This window comes from Arachis stenosperma, chromosome 8, assembly GCF_014773155.1.
Source record: "Arachis stenosperma cultivar V10309 chromosome 8, arast.V10309.gnm1.PFL2, whole genome shotgun sequence".
Taxonomy (NCBI): Eukaryota; Viridiplantae; Streptophyta; class Magnoliopsida; order Fabales; family Fabaceae; genus Arachis; species Arachis stenosperma.
In genome coordinates this window covers 53752933-53775117 of record NC_080384.1, presented here as the reverse complement: position 1 = coordinate 53775117, position 22185 = coordinate 53752933, and the positions used below count along the sequence as shown (strand labels likewise).

The window sequence follows — 22185 nt, the reverse complement described above, 5'->3', positions numbered from 1 at the left end:
TAGTTAAAAAATTCATATAAAAAAAATAATAAGAATTTTATAAAAATTAATAATATGCATGGGAGAGTATTGAAAAAAAATCATAAAACAAATAATAAATATATGAATAATAAAAAATACAGTTGGTATATAAAAAAAATTTTCGGTCCAATGTGAAAAAGTGAATATAAAAATAAGAATTTGTAGCTTTTGTAAAGAATAGAATCACTTCTGCGTTTAGATGATAAAAAAGTTATCAAACATATAAAATAAAGCGTTCAAAAAATTCAAACGCACTTTTCTCTTCTTCAATGTGTTTGTCAACCACATCCTGAATTTTACTATCTCATTAAACTTACTTAGTTTATTATTAATAAAATTTTTTAAATACTTTTATTTAATAAATATATTAAAATTAAAATTTTTATATTTTTAATAATATTTTTTTAATTTATAAATTTAATATATATATACTTTTAGAATATCACAGATAAATCCTTTAATTTATTCTCATTGTTGGCCCTCTCTTTTTTTTTTGGACAGGGTTCGGGCCTAGAACCACCCGAACCAATACCCAACCTGACACTAATACACCAATTCCTATTGCTACCCAATATGATTACCCCAAAGCGTGTTCCCTCTCCTGTAACTACCAATTTAAATTAAGACCTATTAACTCCATAGCACAAGGACAGATGAAGAGTTAATTGGAATATGAGTTAGGAAAAACTTTTGGAAGGAGTTTTTTACGGTAGCTAAACTCGGAGTATGAAAGAAACTGCTGCTCTGCTGGACTGATGATGCTGCAAGTTGAAGCCAGATCCTTCCTTTCTTGGCGATAGCAGATATGACGAAGACGGATATGCCGCCGGTGAAGGATGCTATTTTGGCTGTCAACAGAATCACTTTAGCTATTTGTGAAGATGGAGCGGTATGTCCAATTTTTCTTTTCTGATAATTTGTGCAATTTGGCTGGGTGGGCATGTTGGCCAATTGCTGACTAGCTGGTTCTTTAACTTTAGGATGGCAAGATTGTGAGCTAGTTCATTCCCCTGTCGAGGAATCCAGGTAAATCCACAGTTCGGTAGCCTCTTTTGAATTGTTCTTATATCTTTGATAATTGGATCCACTTCCCATAATTTTTTTCCTGATTTGAGAAGTTGAACTAACTGGCAGCAGTCTGATTCAATTATTGCATTTTCAATATTGAGATTTTCTGCCAAAATGATTGCTTCTCTAATTGCAATTGTTTCTGCAGTAAGACTAGAGTTTGCATGGATCTCAGTTGTAGTCCCTCCCCTGAGAGATCCATTACAGTCCCTGATGACCGTTACTATAGCTCCAGAATTTGATTTGTTAAGCAAAGTTGCATCCGTATTTAATTTGAGCCAGTTGGAAGGAGGTGCTCTCCATTTGACAGGTACTGAGTTTTTCCTGATTTATTTTTTGGGTTCATTGTTGCTCTCTTCTGCTGACTTGAGGTAGTCTAGCTCAAGAACTTTAGCATAGTTGATGGTTGACTCTGGATTTAGTTCTAAGTTTTGATAGACTTTTTCGTTCCTCGCTTTTCAAATTACCCACAATATGATGCCGATTTTGCTCCAATTGTGGATTGCTTATGATTTGTTTCCTTGATTGCATTTTCTGAGCATCTCTTATAACCATAAACCTATTGATTTGACGTTCTCTTTATTTGGTGTGCACTGTATTTGTGAACCAAACCACACAGCTCTCGTCCAGTCGCATAATAATAATGCATGCTCAATTGTCTCTTCCTCCTGCAAACAAACAGGATATAAATTACAGTTAGTTATCTTCTTTTTTATTAAATTGGCTTTAACCGGCAAAATATTATGAGTAGTTCTCCACATAAACATCTTGATTTTTTGGGGAGTTTTAATGTTCCATATTCCTATCCAAATATCTTCTAATGAGGAGCTTGTTGATGAGTTGTCTGTTGTACTTTTTTCCTCTTTTTCTTTCTTTGCAATGTGATATCCGGTCTTGACTGTGTAGTTTCCATTCTGTCTATACGGCCAAATCAGTTTGTCCTGCTCCACTATTTTGCTGATTGGTGTTCGGATGATCTTTTCTGCTAAGACCGAAGAAAAAACTCTTTCTATTTTATGTTTGTCCCACTCTCTTGATGGTAGGATCAACTCTTCCACTCTTTGGAAGCGGGCCTTGGTCTCCTTGCACACTTGGAAGACAGGCCAGGGTTGAAATCGAGAATGTCAAAAATGTTATCTTAAGGGGTTTTAATACAATTTAAATTTTGTCAATGTGTTTTAAAAATATATTTTAAAATTTTTATAAAACCTGCAAACCGTGTTAGAAAGAACAAAGATCCCCATGATCCTTTTCAACGACCAAAAAAGAAAAGAGAGGTAGTTTATTGTGGATTAGGCTTAATCTTATCTCATTATTTTTTTATTATTAAGTTACAACTTCGACTAAAAACGGAGGAAACGTAAAAACAATTGATCTTTAATTAATTAATTTTTTAAATATTATCATAAAAAATAAATAATCAATCAAAGCTAATCAAATCAAAGTCAAATATAAAAAATCTTACATCAACAATAAAGTAAGACTTAAAAGATTACAAAAACATAAAAAAAAATTAAAACATAAAAAAGAGTTTATCTCCACTTAAATCTAAACACACTAAATATTTATATTTGAGATACTAACATAATAAGACTTTCACCTTTCAAAAAGTTCATAGACTTTTAATAATAAATACCAAATCAAATATTCATACCTCATCTTCATGCAGGAATTAACACTCATAATAATAAAAGTTATTTACATCAAATGCATTATCTCCTCTTAACACCCTTTATTAATATATTTTCTTTACTAACACCAAACAATACCCTCTTCTTATATATATAAGTCATTATTCCATACACTTCTGCCAAATAGTATATCTAATTCCAGAGTTATAGTTTTAGACTGAGAGTAGTTAAACATCTCATTTTATATATCATATAGCAGAAAATAACAATTTTGGTTTACATTTTTTTATTTTCATCCATGTATACTATCTTTTTTTGATAAAATTAAAAATTATTATACCATGTTATTCTCATAGTTTTTTATACTCTTACAATGCTTCTCCACTTATTTATTTATGTGACTAAAGTTTCTTAATACTCTATGCTTAATTTTTAATGATTCAAGACTTTTTATCAGATTCATCAATTTATTTCGTTCAAAATTGAAATGTCAATTTTTGAAGTTTTTGTTTGTTGACCAATGTACCAAGATTGTCCAATGACAAGCTCTTCTACTATTATTATAGCTTCTTCAAAAATAAATTGGACAACATTTTTTATTCCTTCTACCTTTGTTGCAATATTTTTTTCAACACTCAAGAACTCACATAAAAACACCAAAAAAATGATTTGAATTGAGAAAATAACCTCCTAAACCCATTATTTTGTTTGGAAAAAAAAGTTTGGGAGAAAAACGAAATAAATAAATAAACACAAATAAATAAACAGATTAATTTTCTAAATGCATATTACAAAAAAACTTTCAAAATACTATTAAGTTTCACAAAAATTTTCAAGTAACGGAAGGTGAACTCATATAGTCATAGATACTTTTTACTACAACATGCTATAACTACTAAAGTATGAAAATCATACTAGAAAAAGAAACAAAAGTAATATAAAAACTACAAACCCTAATAACTAATTATCTTCCTCCTAAAACTACACAGTACCCCTCAAGTTCAATTCTCCTTTGTTATGAAGTCATTTTTTAAAAATGTATAAATTAAAAAGAAAAGAAGTACATAAATATTTATATTTTTAATACAATTTTTCGTATAAAAGTTTTATTTTAAATTTGTATGAATTTTAAAGATAGTGTTAAACTTCAGCAAATCACAGAAAATCAAAAGCCACTAAGTTAACATAATTCGTTGTCTTGTAAGACCTTAATTTTTATTACAATATTCCATTATATTAAATATTGCTCAAGCTAACAATATTCTATATGTTCGGAAATATGTTTTATTTCCACCTTAAAATTTTACCATTTTTATGTTTAATTAACTTAGTATGTGTACAGAGAAAAACATGTATCTACTACTACTTTGATAATTGATGGGAGTGTTACCAAAACATAATCTGATTTTGTTAGTTATAAGAGAGATTCGGTTACTTAGCCAGCAAGGCATCCAATAAAAGGTAACTAACTCCAAATAAATTAATCATTTCTCTTGGGATGCTCTAAAATAGTGATTGAATTAAGTTCATTATATACTGCACTGGTGGTCGAAGAAAAGCCAGGGTTGGAGAAGGGGGAATCATTCAGACTTTAGAGCTCTGAACTTGGTAGAGTGAGTGACGGGGGTGCTTAGGGCTTTTGGCTCTCTTATTGATTTGATTGTGGCCATTGGGAAGAGAACCGCCATTATTTTGGTTCTTTTTGTAGCCGAAACGCAAATCGCTTCTATAACTATCTAATTTTGTCAATTTGTGGCGATTTGATAAACAGTCACCAATTAATCGTCGCTATCTTCCACATTTGTTGTATAATATTGTAACATTCTTTTACAATAACTAATAAGAACAATCATACAATTCAGTTTCTCTTCTTTTTCATTCCTTCTTAATTTATTTTTTTTAGTTAGTGTCACTACAAGAAAAAAGACATTAATGACATTTTTTAAAGATTTTACAATAGTTTCAAACCGCTATTAAATAAATTTGCAGTGCTTTAGAAATGGTTATGTAATACCCGATCTAACTGAAATTAATTAAATAATGGGTTAAGTAGGAGCAAATATGGTTGGAAGATTTGGCGATTGGAATTTGATAATTTAAATATGATATTTGGATTCAGTGAGTTTTTCCGAGTCGGAAGACATAGTTTTCTGCGTAAAAGCGCGCAGTGGAATTTTGACCGGCAGTACTGGCTGAGACCTGTCTGGTACTGCAGCTGAGAAAATTGATTATGAGTAAATAAGATTAAGAAATGAGGAATCATAATTAGAGGAGGTAGAAATATTTGAAGTGCGATTTAAAGCGCTAATCTTAAAGGTTTTGGTCCAAAATTAGGCCAACGGACAAAAATAAGTGAACTGGGCCTAAGTGGGCCCAAGACCCAACATATATAAACATTAGTTATGAGCATTTCAGCTCATTTTTACCCTAAAAGAGGAGTGTGGGGCGCTGATTTGAGAAGAGAGAAGAGAAGAGAGAAAACCTAACTCTCTTTGATCTTCAAACCACCATAACTTGAGCTACGGAGCTCCGATTGACGAGCCGTTTGCGGCCACGCGTCGCTCTTCTCATCCTCTACATTTCTATCTAAGTTTTGTGGTGAGTATTCCATTCATATCTGCCCAATTTTCGAATTTCCCCACTGTTACACATTTTTGGGAAGTTAGTGTTGAAATCTTGTGATTTTGGGTGTTTAGGGATACTCCAACATGGATTCTAAGTGGGTTCTATCCCTACTTCATATGGGCTGAGGTAAGAAGTGCTCAAACCCTTGTGATTTATCATCCTTATGAGCCCTAGGTTGATGTATGTATGTGATATTGGTTATGTTAGTGTATTTGGTGATTTTGATGCACAATTGGGAGGTTGGTATTGCTTGTGGAGCTTTGGTGAGGCTTGGAGCTAAGGGTTGGTGGAGACTTCCATAGAAGAGGCTCAATTGATTTGGCTACAAGAGGTACGGTTTAAGTTTCATTTAAGTACCGTGTGGTGTGATGAGAATTCCTAGGCTAGATGCCCCTAGGATTAAGTTTGGATTGTGTAAATGGTTGATGCTAATATGCATAGTTGGTATGTAATGTGAATTGATGATTGGGTTGAGAATTGTGTGGCCTTGTATGCTTGGTGTATTGAAAATTTGATGTATTGGGTAATGAGTATTAATTTGTGGTTTATGCATTTAAATTGTGAAATTGGGCCGGAGGCCGTAAATTTTGGGCCGGAGGCCAGAAAGAGGTAAGGGAGGTAAGTTGACGTGTGCATTGTATGATGACACAAGCGATTGGATGAATTTCATATAATGAATATGCGAATGATTGGGTTGATTGTTGAATAATAAGGTTTGAGGAGTTGAGGGGTGAAATTATGTAGATGAAGTATGTTTGGTTTTGGGTTGAGAAATATTATGTGGTCATATATGTGATTATGATTATTGATGTCTTGATGGTATGATGATGCATGAGAGGTATATATATTGTGATATATGCTTGAGGAATGATTAAGGTTGATTTGTGGGTGAAACCACGTGATAGTGATTATGATATTGATTATGTATAATGATGGTTGATTGGAAATAGTATTGTGGGAAATTGAGATGAGGAAGGATGTATGACATGCTGATATGTTTGTAATTTAGCCATTTGCTTGAAATGGGTAAAGATGGTTATATGATGGTTTTGTGATTCGTGGTAAAGTGTTAATGTATGAGTTGAGGAGGCTTGATGTTGATTTTGGTATATTTTGATTGGTTTCAAAAAGGGTTGAAATTGGCATGTCTTGGTTGATTTTGAAAAGAGTTGAAAATGGCTTGTTTTGAAAATGGCACTTTGTAGTTTTATATGAAAATATGGTTTTTTGGCATACTTTGACGGGACATAACTTGGACTACGGATCTTTGTTTTGTGCCAAATCTGTTTAGAAATGAAATTGGATCCGGGATGTCCATGCCGTTCGAAGAACGGGTGAAAAACGATTTAAAATGAGGAAGTTATGTCCGTCAGAAGATTGGGGGTTGAATCTGTGAATTCTGCAGCTTTTAACTTAGAAAATTTTTAGCAGAATGACCCTCCACGCGTAGGCGCACTTGGCGCGTACGCGTCGTTCTTCGAGAAGGCACCATCCACGCGAGCGCGTGGTGTGCGCGTGCGCGTCGATGCGCTGCACCCAATGCCCAGCCATTTTCCCGAGAGTTGTGCCAGAGTTGTGCCAGTTTTGTGCCTGGGGCGCAAATGCACCCACGCGTACGCGTGGCTGACGCTTACGCGTCGTTGTCTATTTTTCAATCCGCGCGTCCGCGTGAATGGCGCGTATGCGCCGATGAGTTTTGTGGCCATCCACGCGTGCGCGTGGAGTACGCGTACGCGTGGCCCTGTTTTCATGCCAAAGTTGATTTTTGAGTTTTAAAAGCTAACTCTCATACTTCTAAACCTCCGATCTCACCCCTTATGTATTAAATCATTATGATATGCCTAGCAATGAGAAAGGAGCTAGGGGATGTGGTAACTTGCGAGTGAAGCAAGGGGAAGAGTTATGATCAATGGTGATCAACGATGATTATATGAGATATGGAGGATGACGGTAGGAGTACCGTGTATGCCATGAGCCGAAGGGCTATATCTATTGATAAATGGCTGGTTCTTGATTGAACCATGAGCCGGATGGCTGAGTTATTGCCGGGTCACGGCAAAGCCATTATTGATTATGGCTGAGTATAAATGCATATATGATTAATGAATGAATGTGTTGAATGGACAATAATGGAAAATGTTGAAATGTGATGTGTAACACCGGGTAGTAGGCAGTGGCGTTGTCCACTTGCTCCGGGTATGAGACGGAAAGGGATGTTTATGATAAATGAGTTAATTATGGAGTTTTGAATGAATGTAACTCTGATACCTGGGTAGTAGTAAGGGTTGGGGTTCGTCCCACTTGCTCCAGGTTAATGTTTGAGATTTGATAACAATAAGGATTGATAATTTGAATTGAGATTGAATGAATATATGCTTAAGATACCTGGGCAGTAGCAAGGGTTGTGGTTCGTCCCGCTTGCTCCAGGTCAATGCTTTTGAGATACCTGGGCAGTAGCAAGGGTTGTGGTTCGTCCCGCTTGCTCCGGGTTAATGCTTGAGATACCTGGGCAGTAGCAAGGGTTGTGGTTTGTCCCACTTGCTCCAGGTCAGAGATTGTGACGCCTGGGTAGTAGCCGCAGTAGTGGTTGTTCCACTGGCTCCAGGTTGAGCTGTTAAACACCCGCCTGGGTAGTAGCCGCAGTAGTGGTTGTTCCACTGGCTCTGGGCTGAGCGGGTAGTAGCAAGGGGGTTGTAGCTCAAACCTACTTGCTCCGCAAGGGGTGTTTCTGTCCATGGTTAGCTACCAGGACGTGTCGGGTTGGCTATATAACCGACAGATGATATCATCAGCCATAGGGCAGGCATACATCATTTGCATATGTTTGAATCGTTTGGGTTTGCCTATTTGTTTGGATTTCTATATCATATATGCTATGTTACCTGATTACATGCTACTTGTTCTACTTGTACCTTATTTGTGTATTACTTGTCTGTATTGCTTGTGTTTGTACAACTGAGAGATCCCTCATGATGGTGTCGGTGGATGTTGGGGGCTGTTTTTGATGAGATGAATTGATAATGCGATTGCATAATGATGATGATTTTTGAATGAGATCATTTGAGCCCCCTGGGTAGACGCAGTGATGTGATTTCACTAGCTCCAGGCGAGGGTATGACGTATTGATATAGAGTTGCTGAGGCAGAACAACTGGTAATGGTTTTGCTTATGATTCTGAGTCTGTTTCGTGGAAGAATCAGCGAATTGGGAAACATGTGTAATATGAACTAGATTTAGTATCCCCTTACGTCAGATGCCTATTTATGGATTAGTGAGAATCTAGGCTGGATATTTGGTGAAAAGGAGTTTAGGATGCTTAGTGAGTTTTTATTGCAGTGCATTGTATTTATTTGGCACTTTTACCGTACTGGAAACCCATGGGCCCGGTGTTCTCATTCCGTATATATCTCTTGTTTTTCAGATACAGGTCCAAGTGCTCAGAAGTGAGCTGTGGTACGTCTGAGAGACGGCGAAGATCTTTATTTTCTCTACTTTGTGTTTTGCTTAGAATCTCTCCATCTTTGTTTTGAAACGATTATATTATGTATTGAACTCTTTTGGAACTTGCCTATAGAGGCTCTTATGTTTCCTTTGGGAGAGATTATGATATATTGTTGTCAACTACTTTCATACTGTACCCTAGCCGGCCTAAACTTCGCGGGTCGCGACTAGTGGCTAGTACTTATGTTATATATATCTATCTGTTATCTATCTCTTAATCTTTTTTATGCCTTATCCGTATATCGCTTTCGGCTTCACGTTTTATCTTTTTGTTGTCGAAACGTGAGTAATATGTCTTCGCGATTTTATTTCTACTCTTTTCAGGCTTCTTGATTAATACTCCTTTCGAAATTACCTATACTTATATATTAAAAATCCACCTGAGAGTCGTACCACCGTAATATCATTGACTTATGACTCGAGCATAAGGATTTGAATACTAGGGTGTTACATTATGGTATCAGAGCAGTTCGTCCTCGTGAGCCTGAGGGATGGAACTGCTTATGCTTCAATGCATACTCTGAGTCTGTGCCTGTGCTAGTTAGGGTATCTAACCGATACATCTAGCATGAAGTCCATGAGTGTACCTTTGGTACTTTGAAGCACTATACTTCCGATATTGAGACTGATCAACTTGATATCGATTGTTTGGTGTGTATAGGAACCAGATGGCGCCTCGTGGACCCAGTCAGGGACGTGAGAGAGATCGTACTAGTATGCAGGAACCGGAAGTCAACCCGAATAACCCGGTAAACCTTATGGCGGCGTTGGAGAATATGGCTGCTGCTATGCAAGCCACTGCGGAGGCTCTTGGGCAACAGATAAACAATAATGGCAATGGCGGAAGGGAAGCTCAGGGCCCGATGACACTGGCAACTTTCTTAAAGGTTAATCCACCTAAGTTCAAGGGGACCACCAATCCGACTGAAGCTGATACTTGGTTTCAGGTCATGGAGCGAGCGCTGCAAGCGCAGTTGGTGCCTGAAGAGCAGCGTGTTGAATTTGCTACCTATCTGCTCATGGGGGAAGCATCGCATTGGTGGCAAGGGGCTCGACGTCTCCTGCAACAGGGGAACGATCATATCACTTGGGATGCCTTCCAGGTGGAATTCTATAAGAAGTACTTTCCGAATTCCGCCAGAACAGCCAAGGAATTGGAGTTACTGCAGCTGAAGCAAGGTGCTATGTCCGTATCTGAGTATACAGACAAATTTGAGGAGCTATTCAGGTTTTCCCGCATGTGTCAGGGAGCTCCGGGAGACTTCGAGGAATGGAAGTGTATTAAGTATGAGGGAGGACTTCGAAGTGAAATCCTGAGCTCCGTTGGACCGATGGAGATTAGGGTCTTCTCCGAACTTGTGAACAAGAGCTGTATTGCTGAAGAATGTGTGAGGAAGGCTGTTGAGGCGAAGAATGACCGTCGGGAGTCCCACCGCAGGGAGCACAATCAAGAATACCCAACAAGGGGTCAAGAGTTTAAGAGAAGAGGATACCCACAACGTTTTCCTCAAAGGCGAAATGACTTTGCGACGAGTGAGGAGTCCCAAAGAAACGGTAAGGGAAAACGGGCAGCGGCTACTTCTGATGTTTTGAGCTGTCGGAGGTGTGGAAGTCATCACCCAAATAGGCCGTGCCGATTGGGGTTAGGTGTATGTTACAAGTGCGGGTTACCAGGGCATGTATCAAGAAATTGCCAACAAGGAGGGAGTCAGGATACGGGCCGATTGCGACGGTAAGATTGAGGTAATTATTATCATCAAGCTTAAAGGACAGTGCATGATTTTATAATACCGCCTGTACAGTAGAATTGGGACTGTCGAACTTAATATTAGACTGAGAAGTAAACCGGATGGTCCGAGTAAGGATTTACCTTAATACAAATGGATAAATGCCTATGATGTAAATGATTTTCTGTTGAGAATGATGTGTTGTGTTTGTTATGTAGTTGGATGAATTCTAGATTTTTGGTAAAACGGATTGACCCGTGACTTTTAGTTCCTTTGATTTAAATAGATAAGGAATGGTCCTAAATGATGGATTTGGAAACGTTGATTTGAAATGCCAGTCATGCTAAGTTGTGGTTGGGTACTTGAGAAAATAAGTGATGGAGCTAATACTTGACGAGAAATCAAAGTGGCGTAGCGGAAGCTTGCTAAAGCGTTAGCATAATATGGTAATAGTAAGGAAAAGTGGGATATGATTAGAAATGCTTTATGCTTAGAGTACTTAAAAGTTTAATGAGCTAAAACATATAATGATTCTAGATAATTGGAATTAATTGCGGCTGTGAGCCTTGATGGTTCTGAAACGGATGAGAAAATTATCATTGATGCGTAATCAGATTTAGATGATGATTGAGTGCAAGTTGTTGTGTTCGAGAGATGAGTGCTATGATGTTTGGTCATGGTGACCTTGGATTTAGATCAAGATTTGTAATGATCGGTTTCAGAGGAATCGTTTGGAAACCTTTAAATTGCAATGCTGATGTGGTACTGAGATTGGTTTGAGGGAACCTGTGACGGGTGGTAAACTCCAATTTTTGGAGAGGCGCTGTTGAAAATTTTCCCAAGAATTTGAAAGAGTATTTGGTTATATTTTTGAAGATGATTTTTGATCTGAGTAACTTCAACAAAAGAGAAGTGTCTCGAAAGCTTTTATAGATTAGTAAAGCAAAGCGGATTCATAAGAGTTTGTCAGCTTGTTAGTACAAACTCATTGGATTCTAAAAACGAAGAAAGCTTTGATTAATTATAGTGATGTGTGATGATGGCTATGATTAACGATGATGATAATATTATTGATGACATGATTTGAGATTTAATAGGGTGTGAGTTCATGAGACGATAAAAGTAAGGAACGAATGACCGAGATCCTCAGAGATAGAGAAATCAGAGCGCGGCAACGGAAGCGCGCAGAGTAAAAGGACCTTGGAACTGTTATGCGTTGGATATAACGGCAGACTACGCTCGCGTACTCGTAATGATGGATGGAATTTTCGAGGGCGAAAATTTCTGTTAGGGGGGTAGAATGTAATACCCGATCTAACCGAAATTAATTAAATAATGGGTAAAGTAGGAGTGAATATGGTTGGAAGATTTGGCAATTGGAATTTGATAATTTAAATATGATATTTGGATTCAGTGAGTTTTTCCGAATCGGAAGACATAGTTTTCTGCGTAAAAGCGCGCAGTGGAATTTTGACCGGCAGTACTGGCTGAGACCTGTCTGGTACTGCAGCTGAGAAAATTGATTATGAGTAAATAAGATTAAGAAATGAGGAATCATAATTAGGGGAGGTAGAAATATTTGAAGTGCGATTTAAAGCGCTAATCTTAAAGGTTTTGGTCCAAAATTAGGCCAACGGACAAAAATAAGTGAACTGGGCCTAAGTGGGCCCAAGACCCAACATATATAAACATTAGTTATGAGCATTTCAGCTCATTTTTACCCTAAAAGAGGAGTGTGGGGCGCTGATTTGAGAAGAGAGAAGAGAAGAGAGAAAACCTAACTCTCTTTGATCTTCAAACCACCATAACTTGAGCTATGGAGCTCCGATTGACGAGCCGTTTGCGGCCACGCGTCGCTCTTCTCATCCTCTACATTTCTATCTAAGTTTTGTGGTGAGTATTTCATTCATCTCTGCCCAGTTTTCGAATTTCCCCACTGTTACATGTTTTTGGGAAGTTAGTGTTGAAATCTTGTGATTTTGGGTGTTTAGGGATACTCCAACATGGATTCTAAGTGGGTTCTATCCCTACTTCATATGGGCTGAGGTAAGAAGTGCTCAAACCCTTGTGATTTATCATCCTTATGAGCCCTAGGTTGATGTATGTATGTGATATTGGTTATGTTAGTGTATTTGGTGATTTTGATGCACAATTGGGAGGTTGGTATTGCTTGTGGAGCTTTGGTGAGGCTTGGAGCTAAGGGTTGGTGGAGACTTCCATAGAAGAGGCTCAATTGATTTGGCTACAAGAGGTACGGTTTAAGTTTCATTTAAGTACCGTGTGGTGTGATGAGAATTCCTAGGCTAGATGCCCCTAGGATTAAGTTTGGATTGTGTAAATAGTTGATGCTAATATGCATAGTTGGTATGTAATGTGAATTGATGATTGGGTTGAGAATTGTGTGGCCTTGTATGCTTGGTGTATTGAAAATTTGATGTATTGGGTAATGAGTATTAATTTGTGGTTTATGCATTTAAATTGTGAAATTGGGCCGGAGGCCGTAAATTTTGGGCCGGAGGCCGGAAAGAGGTAAGGGAGGTAAGTTGACGTGTGCATTGTATGATGACACAAGCGATTGGATGAATTTCATATAATGAATATGCGAATGATTGGGTTGATTGTTGAATAATAAGGTTTGAGGAGTTGAGGGGTGAAATTATGTAGATGAAGTATGTTTGGTTTTGGGTTGAGAAATATTATGTGGTCATATATGTGATTATGATTATTGATGTCTTGATGGTATGATGATGCATGAGAGGTATATATATTGTGATATATGCTTGAGGAATGATTAAGGTTGATTTGTGGGTGAAACCACGTGATAGTGATTATGATATTGATTATGTATAATGATGGTTGATTGGAAATAGTATTGTGGGAAATTGAGATGAGGAAGGATGTATGACATGCTGATATGTTTGTAATTTAGCCATTTGCTTGAAATGGGTAAAGATGGTTATATGATGGTTTTGTGATTCGTGGTAAAGTGTTAATGTATGAGTTGAGGAGGCTTGATGTTGATTTTGGTATATTTTGATTGGTTTCAAAAAGGGTTGAAATTGGCATGTCTTGGTTGATTTTGAAAAGAGTTGAAAATGGCTTGTTTTGAAAATGGCACTTTGTAGTTTTATATGAAAATATGGTTTTTTGGCATACTTTGACGGGACATAACTTGGACTACGGATCTTTGTTTTGTGCCAAATCTGTTTAGAAATGAAATTGGATCCGGGATGTCCATGCCGTTCGAAGAACGGGTGAAAAACGATTTAAAATGAGGAAGTTATGTCCGTCAGAAGATTGGGGGTTGAATCTGTGAATTCTGCAGCTTTTAACTTAGAAAATTTTTAGCAGAATGACCCTCCACGCGTAGGCGCACTTGGCGCGTACGCGTCGTTCTTCGAGAAGGCACCATCCACGCGAGCGCGTGGTGTGCGCGTGCGCGTCGATGCGCTGCACCCAATGCCCAGCCATTTTCCCGAGAGTTGTGCCAGAGTTGTGCCAGTTTTGTGCCTGGGGCGCAAATGCACCCACGCGTACGCGTGGCTGACGCTTACGCGTCATTGTCTATTTTTCAATCCGCGCGTCCGCGTGAATGGCGCGTATGCGCCGATGAGTTTTGTGGCCATCCACGCGTGCGCGTGGCCCTGTTTTCATGCCAAAGTTGATTTTTGAGTTTTAAAAGCTAACTCTCATACTTCTAAACCTCCGATCTCACCCCTTATGTATTAAATCATTATGATATGCCTAGCAATGAGAAAGGAGCTAGGGGATGTGGTAACTTGCGAGTGAAGCAAGGGGAAGAGTTATGATCAATGGTGATCAACGATGATTATATGAGATATGGAGGATGACGGTAGGAGTACTGTGTATGCCATGAGCCGAAGGGCTATATCTATTGATAAATGGCTGGTTCTTGATTGAACCATGAGCCGGATGGCTGAGTTATTGCCGGGTCACGGCAAAGCCATTATTGATTATGGCTGAGTATAAATGCATATATGATTAATGAATGAATGTGTTGAATGGACAATAATGGAAAATGTTGAAATGTGATGTGTAACACCGGGTAGTAGGCAGTGGCGTTGACCACTTGCTCTGGGTATGAGACGGAAAGGGACGTTTATGATAAATGAGTTAATTATGGAGTTTTGAATGAATGTAACTCTGATACCTGGGTAGTAGTAAGGGTTGGGGTTCGTCCCACTTGCTCCAGGTTAATGTTTGAGATTTGATAACAATAAGGATTGATAATTTGAATTGAGATTGAATGAATATATGCTTAAGATACCTGGGCAGTAGCAAGGGTTGTGGTTCGTCCCGCTTGCTCCGGGTCAATGCTTTTGAGATACCTGGGCAGTAGCAAGGGTTGTGGTTCGTCCCACTTGCTCCGGGTTAATGCTTGAGATACCTGGGCAGTAGCAAGGGTTGTGGTTTGTCCCACTTGCTCCAGGTCAGAGATTGTGACGCCTGGGTAGTAGCCGCAGTAGTGGTTGTTCCACTGGCTCCAGGTTGAGCTGTTAAACACCCGCCTGGGTAGTAGCCGCAGTAGTGGTTGTTCCACTGGCTCTGGGCTGAGCGGGTAGTAGCAAGGGGGTTGTAGCTCAAACCTACTTGCTCCGCAAGGGGTGTTTCTGTCCATGGTTAGCTACCAGGATGTGTCGGGTTGGCTATATAACCGACAGATGATATCATCAGCCATAGGACAGGCATACATCATTTGCATATGTTTGAATCGTTTGGGTTTGCCTATTTGTTTTGGATTTCTATATCATATATGCTATGTTACCTGATTACATGCTACTTGTTCTACTTGTACCTTATTTGTGTATTACTTGTCTGTATTGCTTGTGTTTGTACAACTGAGAGATCCCTCATGATGGTGTCGGTGGATGTTGGGGGCTGTTCTTGATGGGATGAATTGATAATGCGATTGCATAATGATGATGATTTTTGAATGAGATCATTTGAGCCCTCTGGGTAGACGCAGTGATGTGATTTCACTAGCTCCAGGCGAGGGTATGACGTATTGATATAGAGTTGCTGAGGCAGAACAACTGGTAATGGTTTTGCTTATGATTCTGAGTCTGTTTCGTGGAAGAATCAGCGAATTGGGAAACATGTGTAATATGAACTAGATTTAGTATCCCCTTACGTCAGATGCCTATTTATGGATTAGTGAGAATCTAGGCTGGATATTTGGTGAAAAGGAGTTTAGGATGCTTAGTGAGTTTTTATTGCAGTGCATTGTATTTATTTGGCACTTTTACCGTACTGGGAACCCATGGGCCCGGGGTTCTCATTCCGTATATATCTCTTGTTTTTCAGATACAGGTCCAAGTGCTCAGAAGTGAGCTGTGGTACGTCTGAGAGACGGCGAAGATCTTTATTTTCTCTACTTTGTGTTTTGCTTAGAATCTCTCCATCTTTGTTTTGAAACGATTATATTATGTATTGAACTCTTTTGGAACTTGCCTATAGAGGCTCTTATGTTTCCTTTGGGAGAGATTAGGATATATTGTTGTCAACTACTTTCATACTGTACCCTAGCCAGCCTAAACTTCGCGGGTCGCGACTAGTGGCTAGTACTTATGTTATATATATCTATCTGTTATCTATCTTTTAATCTCCTTTATGCCTTATCCGTATATCGCTTTCGGCTTCACGTTTTATCTTTTCGTTGTCGAAACGTGAGTAATACGTCTTCGCGATTTTATTTCTACTCTTTTCAGGCTTCTTGATTAATACTCCTTTCGAAATTACCTATACTTATATATTAAAAATCCACCTGAGAGTCGTACCACCGTAATATCATTAACTTATGACTCGAGCATAAGGATTTGAATATTAGGGTGTTACAAGTTACCTTTTAAGATGTTGACAAACAAATTTGCGGTAATTTCTAACAACTCGTAGTATAATTGTCGCTATTTTTTACTGATCTTAAAAAATAAAATTACAGTAATCTTAAATTGCTGTAATATATTTTTTTAAAATTACGACAATTTTAAACTGTTGCAAATTTTTTACATGATATTAAAATTAAATTGATAATAAACTAAAATAATTTGTACTATTTTTCTTTACTGTAAATTATACATGATTAATTAAAGTTAAGACAATTGCATAAGGGTACACTAAATCGACAATACTAAGTTCATAGTTAATTACAAATTGTTAACCACTATCCTTAATCAAATTATTGCATAAAAAATTCACCATATAGAAACACTTATTTTCAAGCAATTAATATCACATATAATAACATATATAAATAACTGAAATAGATATGAAAATCTAACAACTTCAAAACAAAAATGTATTAATAGACAAATGAATTGACACCTTTTGGTTAGCTCCAACTAGATCTATGAAAAAAGATATGGGTAATTCATTTGTTGGTTTATCAAGCTAACCTTTTGGTTTATATATATTTTAGTTAGAATTGTGAACACTTTAATATTTCATTATTAGAATTACCATCGTATAATCTTTCATGGTAAGAAAATGATAAATTACTCCAATAATAAGCAATTATTATTTGCTTGAGTTACCAAAACTAATCATTTATTAGTGGTACAAATATCACGTTCGTTTTATATATAAAAACAAAAATTTTTGATAATAAAAAAAATTAACTAACTAAAATCAGCCGAAACTTATTCTATTTAATATTCATTAATTATTACTGTAATAATTAATAAATGTTAAATAAAACAAATTCTAACTGTTTTTTTTTTTATCTCTCTGTAGCATTACCGATAATAAGTTTCACCACCATACAAGAGAAACAAAGTCTATTATTACATGTAACAAAGTTATTTCCACAATAAATAAGATAAAACAAAGTCTTAAAAATCAAGACCCTCACAAACATATCTTGATTTTAATCAAATAGAATATGGTATGGGATGAAGATGAAGTGGCACTTTCTTGCTAACAGTGATCCCAGACATTTCACTCATGTCTATGTCTTGCATTAGTTCACCATTTTCATTAGTAGGTAGCTTCCAATCAAACCAATATAAAAGATTAGCAAGAATAATTTCAGTGGAAGAAATTCCAAATGAAATTCCAGGACAAACCCTTCTTCCGGTACCAAATGGCAATAATTGGAAATCTTGTCCTTTATAATCATTTTGTATATTTTCAAATCTTTCAGGAATGAACTCTTCAGGATTCTCCCATAATTGAGGGTCCCTATGAATTGCCCAAACATTATAATATACAGTTGTTTTTGAAGGAATATCATAACCTTTTACTTTTGCATTTGATGTTGTTTGTCTAGGAACTAAGATAGGAACAGGTGGATGTAACCTAAGACCTTCTTTGATCACACATTTCAAATAGTTCATTTGATTTATATCATTTTCATCTACCTTTGATTTGTTACCAACAATTCTCCTTATCTCTTCTTGAACTTTCTTCATGGTATTTGGGTTCCTAAGGAGCTCAGTAAAAATCCATTCTAAATTTGTTGAAGTAGTATCACTCCCTCCAACAAACATGTCCTACAATTAATAAAATAAAATAAAATAATTATAAAAATCATAATATTAGAAAAACAAAAAAAAATTGACAGAATTTGTCTTATTTAATATTCATTAATCGTTGTTAGAATTAATAAATATTAAATAAAATAAATTTTTATTATTTTTGGTTAATTTATTTTTATTATCAAATATTTTCATTAAAGAAAATGATGTTATTTGACATTTAAAGTAGGTGTTAGTTAAACACCACACATAATTTAAATTATTGAAGGTAATAAAAATAGATTTTTAATAATAAAGAATAAAGTGAAAAATGGAACAAAATATAAAAAGTGTTATAATAATATATACTGATCATCAGTGGCGGAGCTTGAAACAAAATTTGGGGGGCAGATAGAAGATAATTGTCAATATGCTTTTTATATGAACCCCATTTAAAAAAAACTTGTCTAACCTCATCTCTCTGACTTTGGTGATATTACCAAATTTGAAACTGTTTTCTAGGTTTCGTTCCAAAGAATTAAGGTCAAACTCATCAAATGCAACTCTTTGAACTTTTGAAGGCTGTATCTCACTTTTTTCGTGATTCATTAAAGTAGAAGAACTATCTACATGTATTGATATTGTAAAAGTTATATGTTCTCCTTTTTGAATATTAGCATTCCTCTTAAAAAATACATTAATTCTTTGATTTTTTATGATTATTTTATATAAAAATTTGAATATATATCTAGTAAAATATGTAAAAAAGAAATTAGAAGAACAAATATTAAAATTTATAATATTTACTGAATTTTTTATCAATTTATACAAAAACAATAATATAAATACTTATTGAATATTCTAATATTTTTTATCATATAAAAAATTAAATTAAATTAACAGTAAAATATAAAATAATATTAAATTACATAAATAAAAAATACATAATTTTTTATATTTGAATTTAAAGATAGAGGGAGTGTTGCTTATTGAATAGAGGAGCTGTGAAATGCGAATACACTCAATTCATTTCAAATCTAACATGTTTGAATGTTTAAAACTAAAAACTATTATGCAATAAAAGTAAGAGATGAAAATTAAACTTTGGTATTTTAAGTCATAGTAAAGTATTTGACCCAACTAAATTATTTTTTATTTTTTGAAAAAATATTACTAATTTTTTTAACAAAAATTGGGGGGGCCATAACCCCCTTTTGTCTTAACTAAGCTCCGCTCCTGCTGATCATACACCAAATATTTGATTTTGACACTGGTAAAAAAATAATTGTTATTGATTAATTATGTATTTAAATTATTTTTAATTAATAAAATAAAAAATGTATTAGCTGTTAAAAAAATATCAGGGTTATAATAATGTCTACTATAAAATTAAACATGTATATGCATACCTAGGTTTAATATGAAAGAATCGTCGCTCTAAGCAAGTATATACTCTCTCCCTCCATTAACACAGTTATCATGACCAACGCGTAAATAATAGATTAATTAACAGCAAATCTAATATGGGTTTTTATAAAATATGTCATAATTACATAAGTGTATTGCATGTTACTTAGCTTCCTCCAATTTCTAGGTGTACTTACACATACATCTAGGAGTGTACACATACATGTGCAATGATTTTTATTTTTTTGATATTTTTTAATTTGATAAATTAAAAATTAATTTATTATAAATTTAAATTTTATTTAACTAAAAATTTGTCGTGTCAACGAGTTGTTATATATAAAATAAAATTTAAATTTTTAACACTTACTTAAACAAACTAATAACTAATTATTAGATCAACCTAAATTTATTTAAAATTCAACGGAGAAACTTAAAAAATAAGAGTAACTTGGCTACCACAAAACTATGTTTTTGTATACATGTGCAATGATTTAATAAGTTTGTTTACTAGTATTATTAAGGCATTAATTAAAGTCTTAAAAGTGATAGAAACTGCATTATTTAAGAATTGTTTTATGAAAAAGTTTAAGAGTGAGTATTTTTATTATTAAAAATTGATCCACACTTAATAAGTAAATAAAGTGAATAATCTCACATTATTAGATATAATTTTATACCACTAAAAATATTTATAATAATTAATTGATGATTATAAATTACAAAATTTACTAACTCTCTAGTATTTCTCTTGATTTATTTGCATTTTTTATTTTGATTTTTTGAGAAAGAAAAAAAAATAAAAAAAAATGAATAATTATTGACGAGAAGGGAAGAGAAGAACAAACCATTAGCATTGCTTTGAGATCTTCTAGAGTGAGTTCAAATTCAAGCAAATCCTTCTCTTGAAGATGAAGAAGTATATCCACAAAGTCTTTATTATCATCCTCACCATCATTCTTCTTATTTTTCTTATGCTCTTCAATTACCCCATTCAAGAAAGAATCTAATTCTACAAAGGTAGCATTAAATTCAGAAATCAAGCCTCTAACAACATCAATCCAACCCAATGTAGGAAAGAAATCACCAACACAAAATTGAGTGAGTTGCCCCATCACCTTCCTCCCAAGCTCTCCAAAGCTTCCATGTCCACTCCCATCTGGGGTATCATACTTTTGTCCAAGAACACATCTTGAAACAATGTTGTTTGATGTAGCAATCATCAACTCACTAAGATTAATCACAAAAGATGACGGCGATTCGTCTCTTGAACATGCTTTACTAATAGTATCAACGAGTTCTACAACTTCTTGTTCTCTTATTGGGAGAAAAGATTTAACCCTTTTGAGACTTAGAAGTTCAAGAACACAAACTTTTCTTTTCTGTCTCCACTCTTCGCCGTAGGGTATAAACCCTAGATCTTTGCAACCATAAAAAAAGATATTTGCGGCTGTAGTCTGGGGACGGTTTGAAAAAATAATATCTTGATTTTTGACGATTTTTTTGGCTACTTTTGCCGACGAAATCACTAGTGTTGGGATTTGCCCTAGCTGAAGGAACATGAGAGGGCCATGCTTGTTGGAGAGTTCTTTGAAAGAACGGTGTGTCAATGTTCCTAATTGGTGAAGGTTTCCAATGAAAGGTAGCTTTGGTGGTGATGGTGGAAGATTAATGGATTTGTTTCTTTTTCTTGTGATGATGAGATTAAGCACAAGAAGGATGCTAATGGTGCCAACTAGAATTGAAAGGTAAAGGGTTGAGTTAAGCTCATATGGCAATTGCTTTAGAACATATGCAATTGGTGCCATTCTTCCTTCACTACTTCTTCCAAAATTTTTGAGGATATTTATATATTGAATTAACCAATTTGTCACTAGTTAAAGAGTAATGGTAGAGAGATATCTGAATTTATTGTTTTTAGTCATTAGTTAGTTATCAATATTAAAAAATATGAGATAAAGTATGTTATTAAATTACTAGATTAAAAAAACTAAACTAAAAAAATTAATGAGTTGGTAACTAAGTGATGGTCAAAAGTAATAAATTCGGATAATTTTCTAGCATTTTTTTAGTTAAATTATTACTTGGATTAGATATGTGAAATAAAAAAATGTAATTATTTTGTTAATTTTTATAGTTTTATTAAATTTTTATTAGGTTTCTATATATATATTTTTTAGAGGAAATTCTACTCCCCTCTCTTGCGAGATACTAAAATGATACTCCATTCATCTCTATTTTATAAATGTACATTTCCCTCTCTTCTAACTTTTAAAAAATTCCATCTTTAATCCATTTTAAACTTTTTGTGTTAACTAATATTAACTTTATCCATTTTTTTTAAAAAATAAATTATTTAAAAAAAACTCATTAACAAAAATTTTATTTTTTATTATTAAATTTTACTTACCAAAATATCTTTTAATAAATTATTCTTTTATTGATTAAATTGTATTTTTTAAAAAAATTAATAATTATGTTAATTTTTTTTCTAAAATACCCTTCAATAATTTTTTAATTATTAAATTATAATTTTACCAAAATTTTTATTAACAATTTTTTTATATTTTACTATTAATTTTTTTATATCTATATATATTATTTTAATATTAAATAAAAAATTTTAGTACAATTATTTTTCAATATCAATATATATTAATTGTTATATATATTAACAGTGATAAGATTTTTTATTTAATGTTAAAATAATATATATTGATATAAAAAATTTAA

The 22185-nt window shown here is 34.8% G+C and overlaps 2 protein-coding genes across 2 annotated transcripts; one reads left to right on the top strand and one right to left on the bottom strand.

Moving 5' to 3' along the window:
- The first annotated feature begins 618 nt into the window (after positions 1–618).
- On the top strand, positions 619–11858 carry LOC130943848 (uncharacterized). Its single transcript, XM_057871891.1, has 4 exons — positions 619–910; positions 1002–1047; positions 1238–1399; positions 8767–11858. Exon 4 carries the CDS (start codon positions 9515–9517, stop codon positions 10580–10582), a length of 1068 nt encoding a protein of 355 aa, XP_057727874.1. The 5' UTR covers positions 619–910; positions 1002–1047; positions 1238–1399; positions 8767–9514; the 3' UTR covers positions 10583–11858.
- Positions 11859–17460: 5602 nt separating this feature from the next.
- On the bottom strand, positions 17461–21260 carry LOC130943850 (cytochrome P450 71A1-like). The gene is made up of 2 exons (XM_057871892.1): positions 20301–21260; positions 17461–18081 (listed from the first exon to the last, which is right to left on the bottom strand). Exons 1-2 carry the CDS (start codon positions 21258–21260, stop codon positions 17461–17463), a joined length of 1581 nt encoding a protein of 526 aa, XP_057727875.1.
- Positions 21261–22185: the final 925 nt, after the last annotated feature.

Coding starts and splice junctions, on each gene's coding strand:
- LOC130943848 (XM_057871891.1), top strand. CDS start 9,515: ATGGCGCCTCGTGGACCCAGTCAGGGACGTGAGAGAGATCGTACTAGT.
- LOC130943850 (XM_057871892.1), bottom strand. CDS start 21,260: ATGGCACCAATTGCATATGTTCTAAAGCAATTGCCATATGAGCTTAAC. Junction 18,082..20,300: donor ATCTCAAAGCAATGCTAATG/GTTTGTTCTTCT, acceptor TATTAATTGTAG/GACATGTTTGTTGGAGGGAG.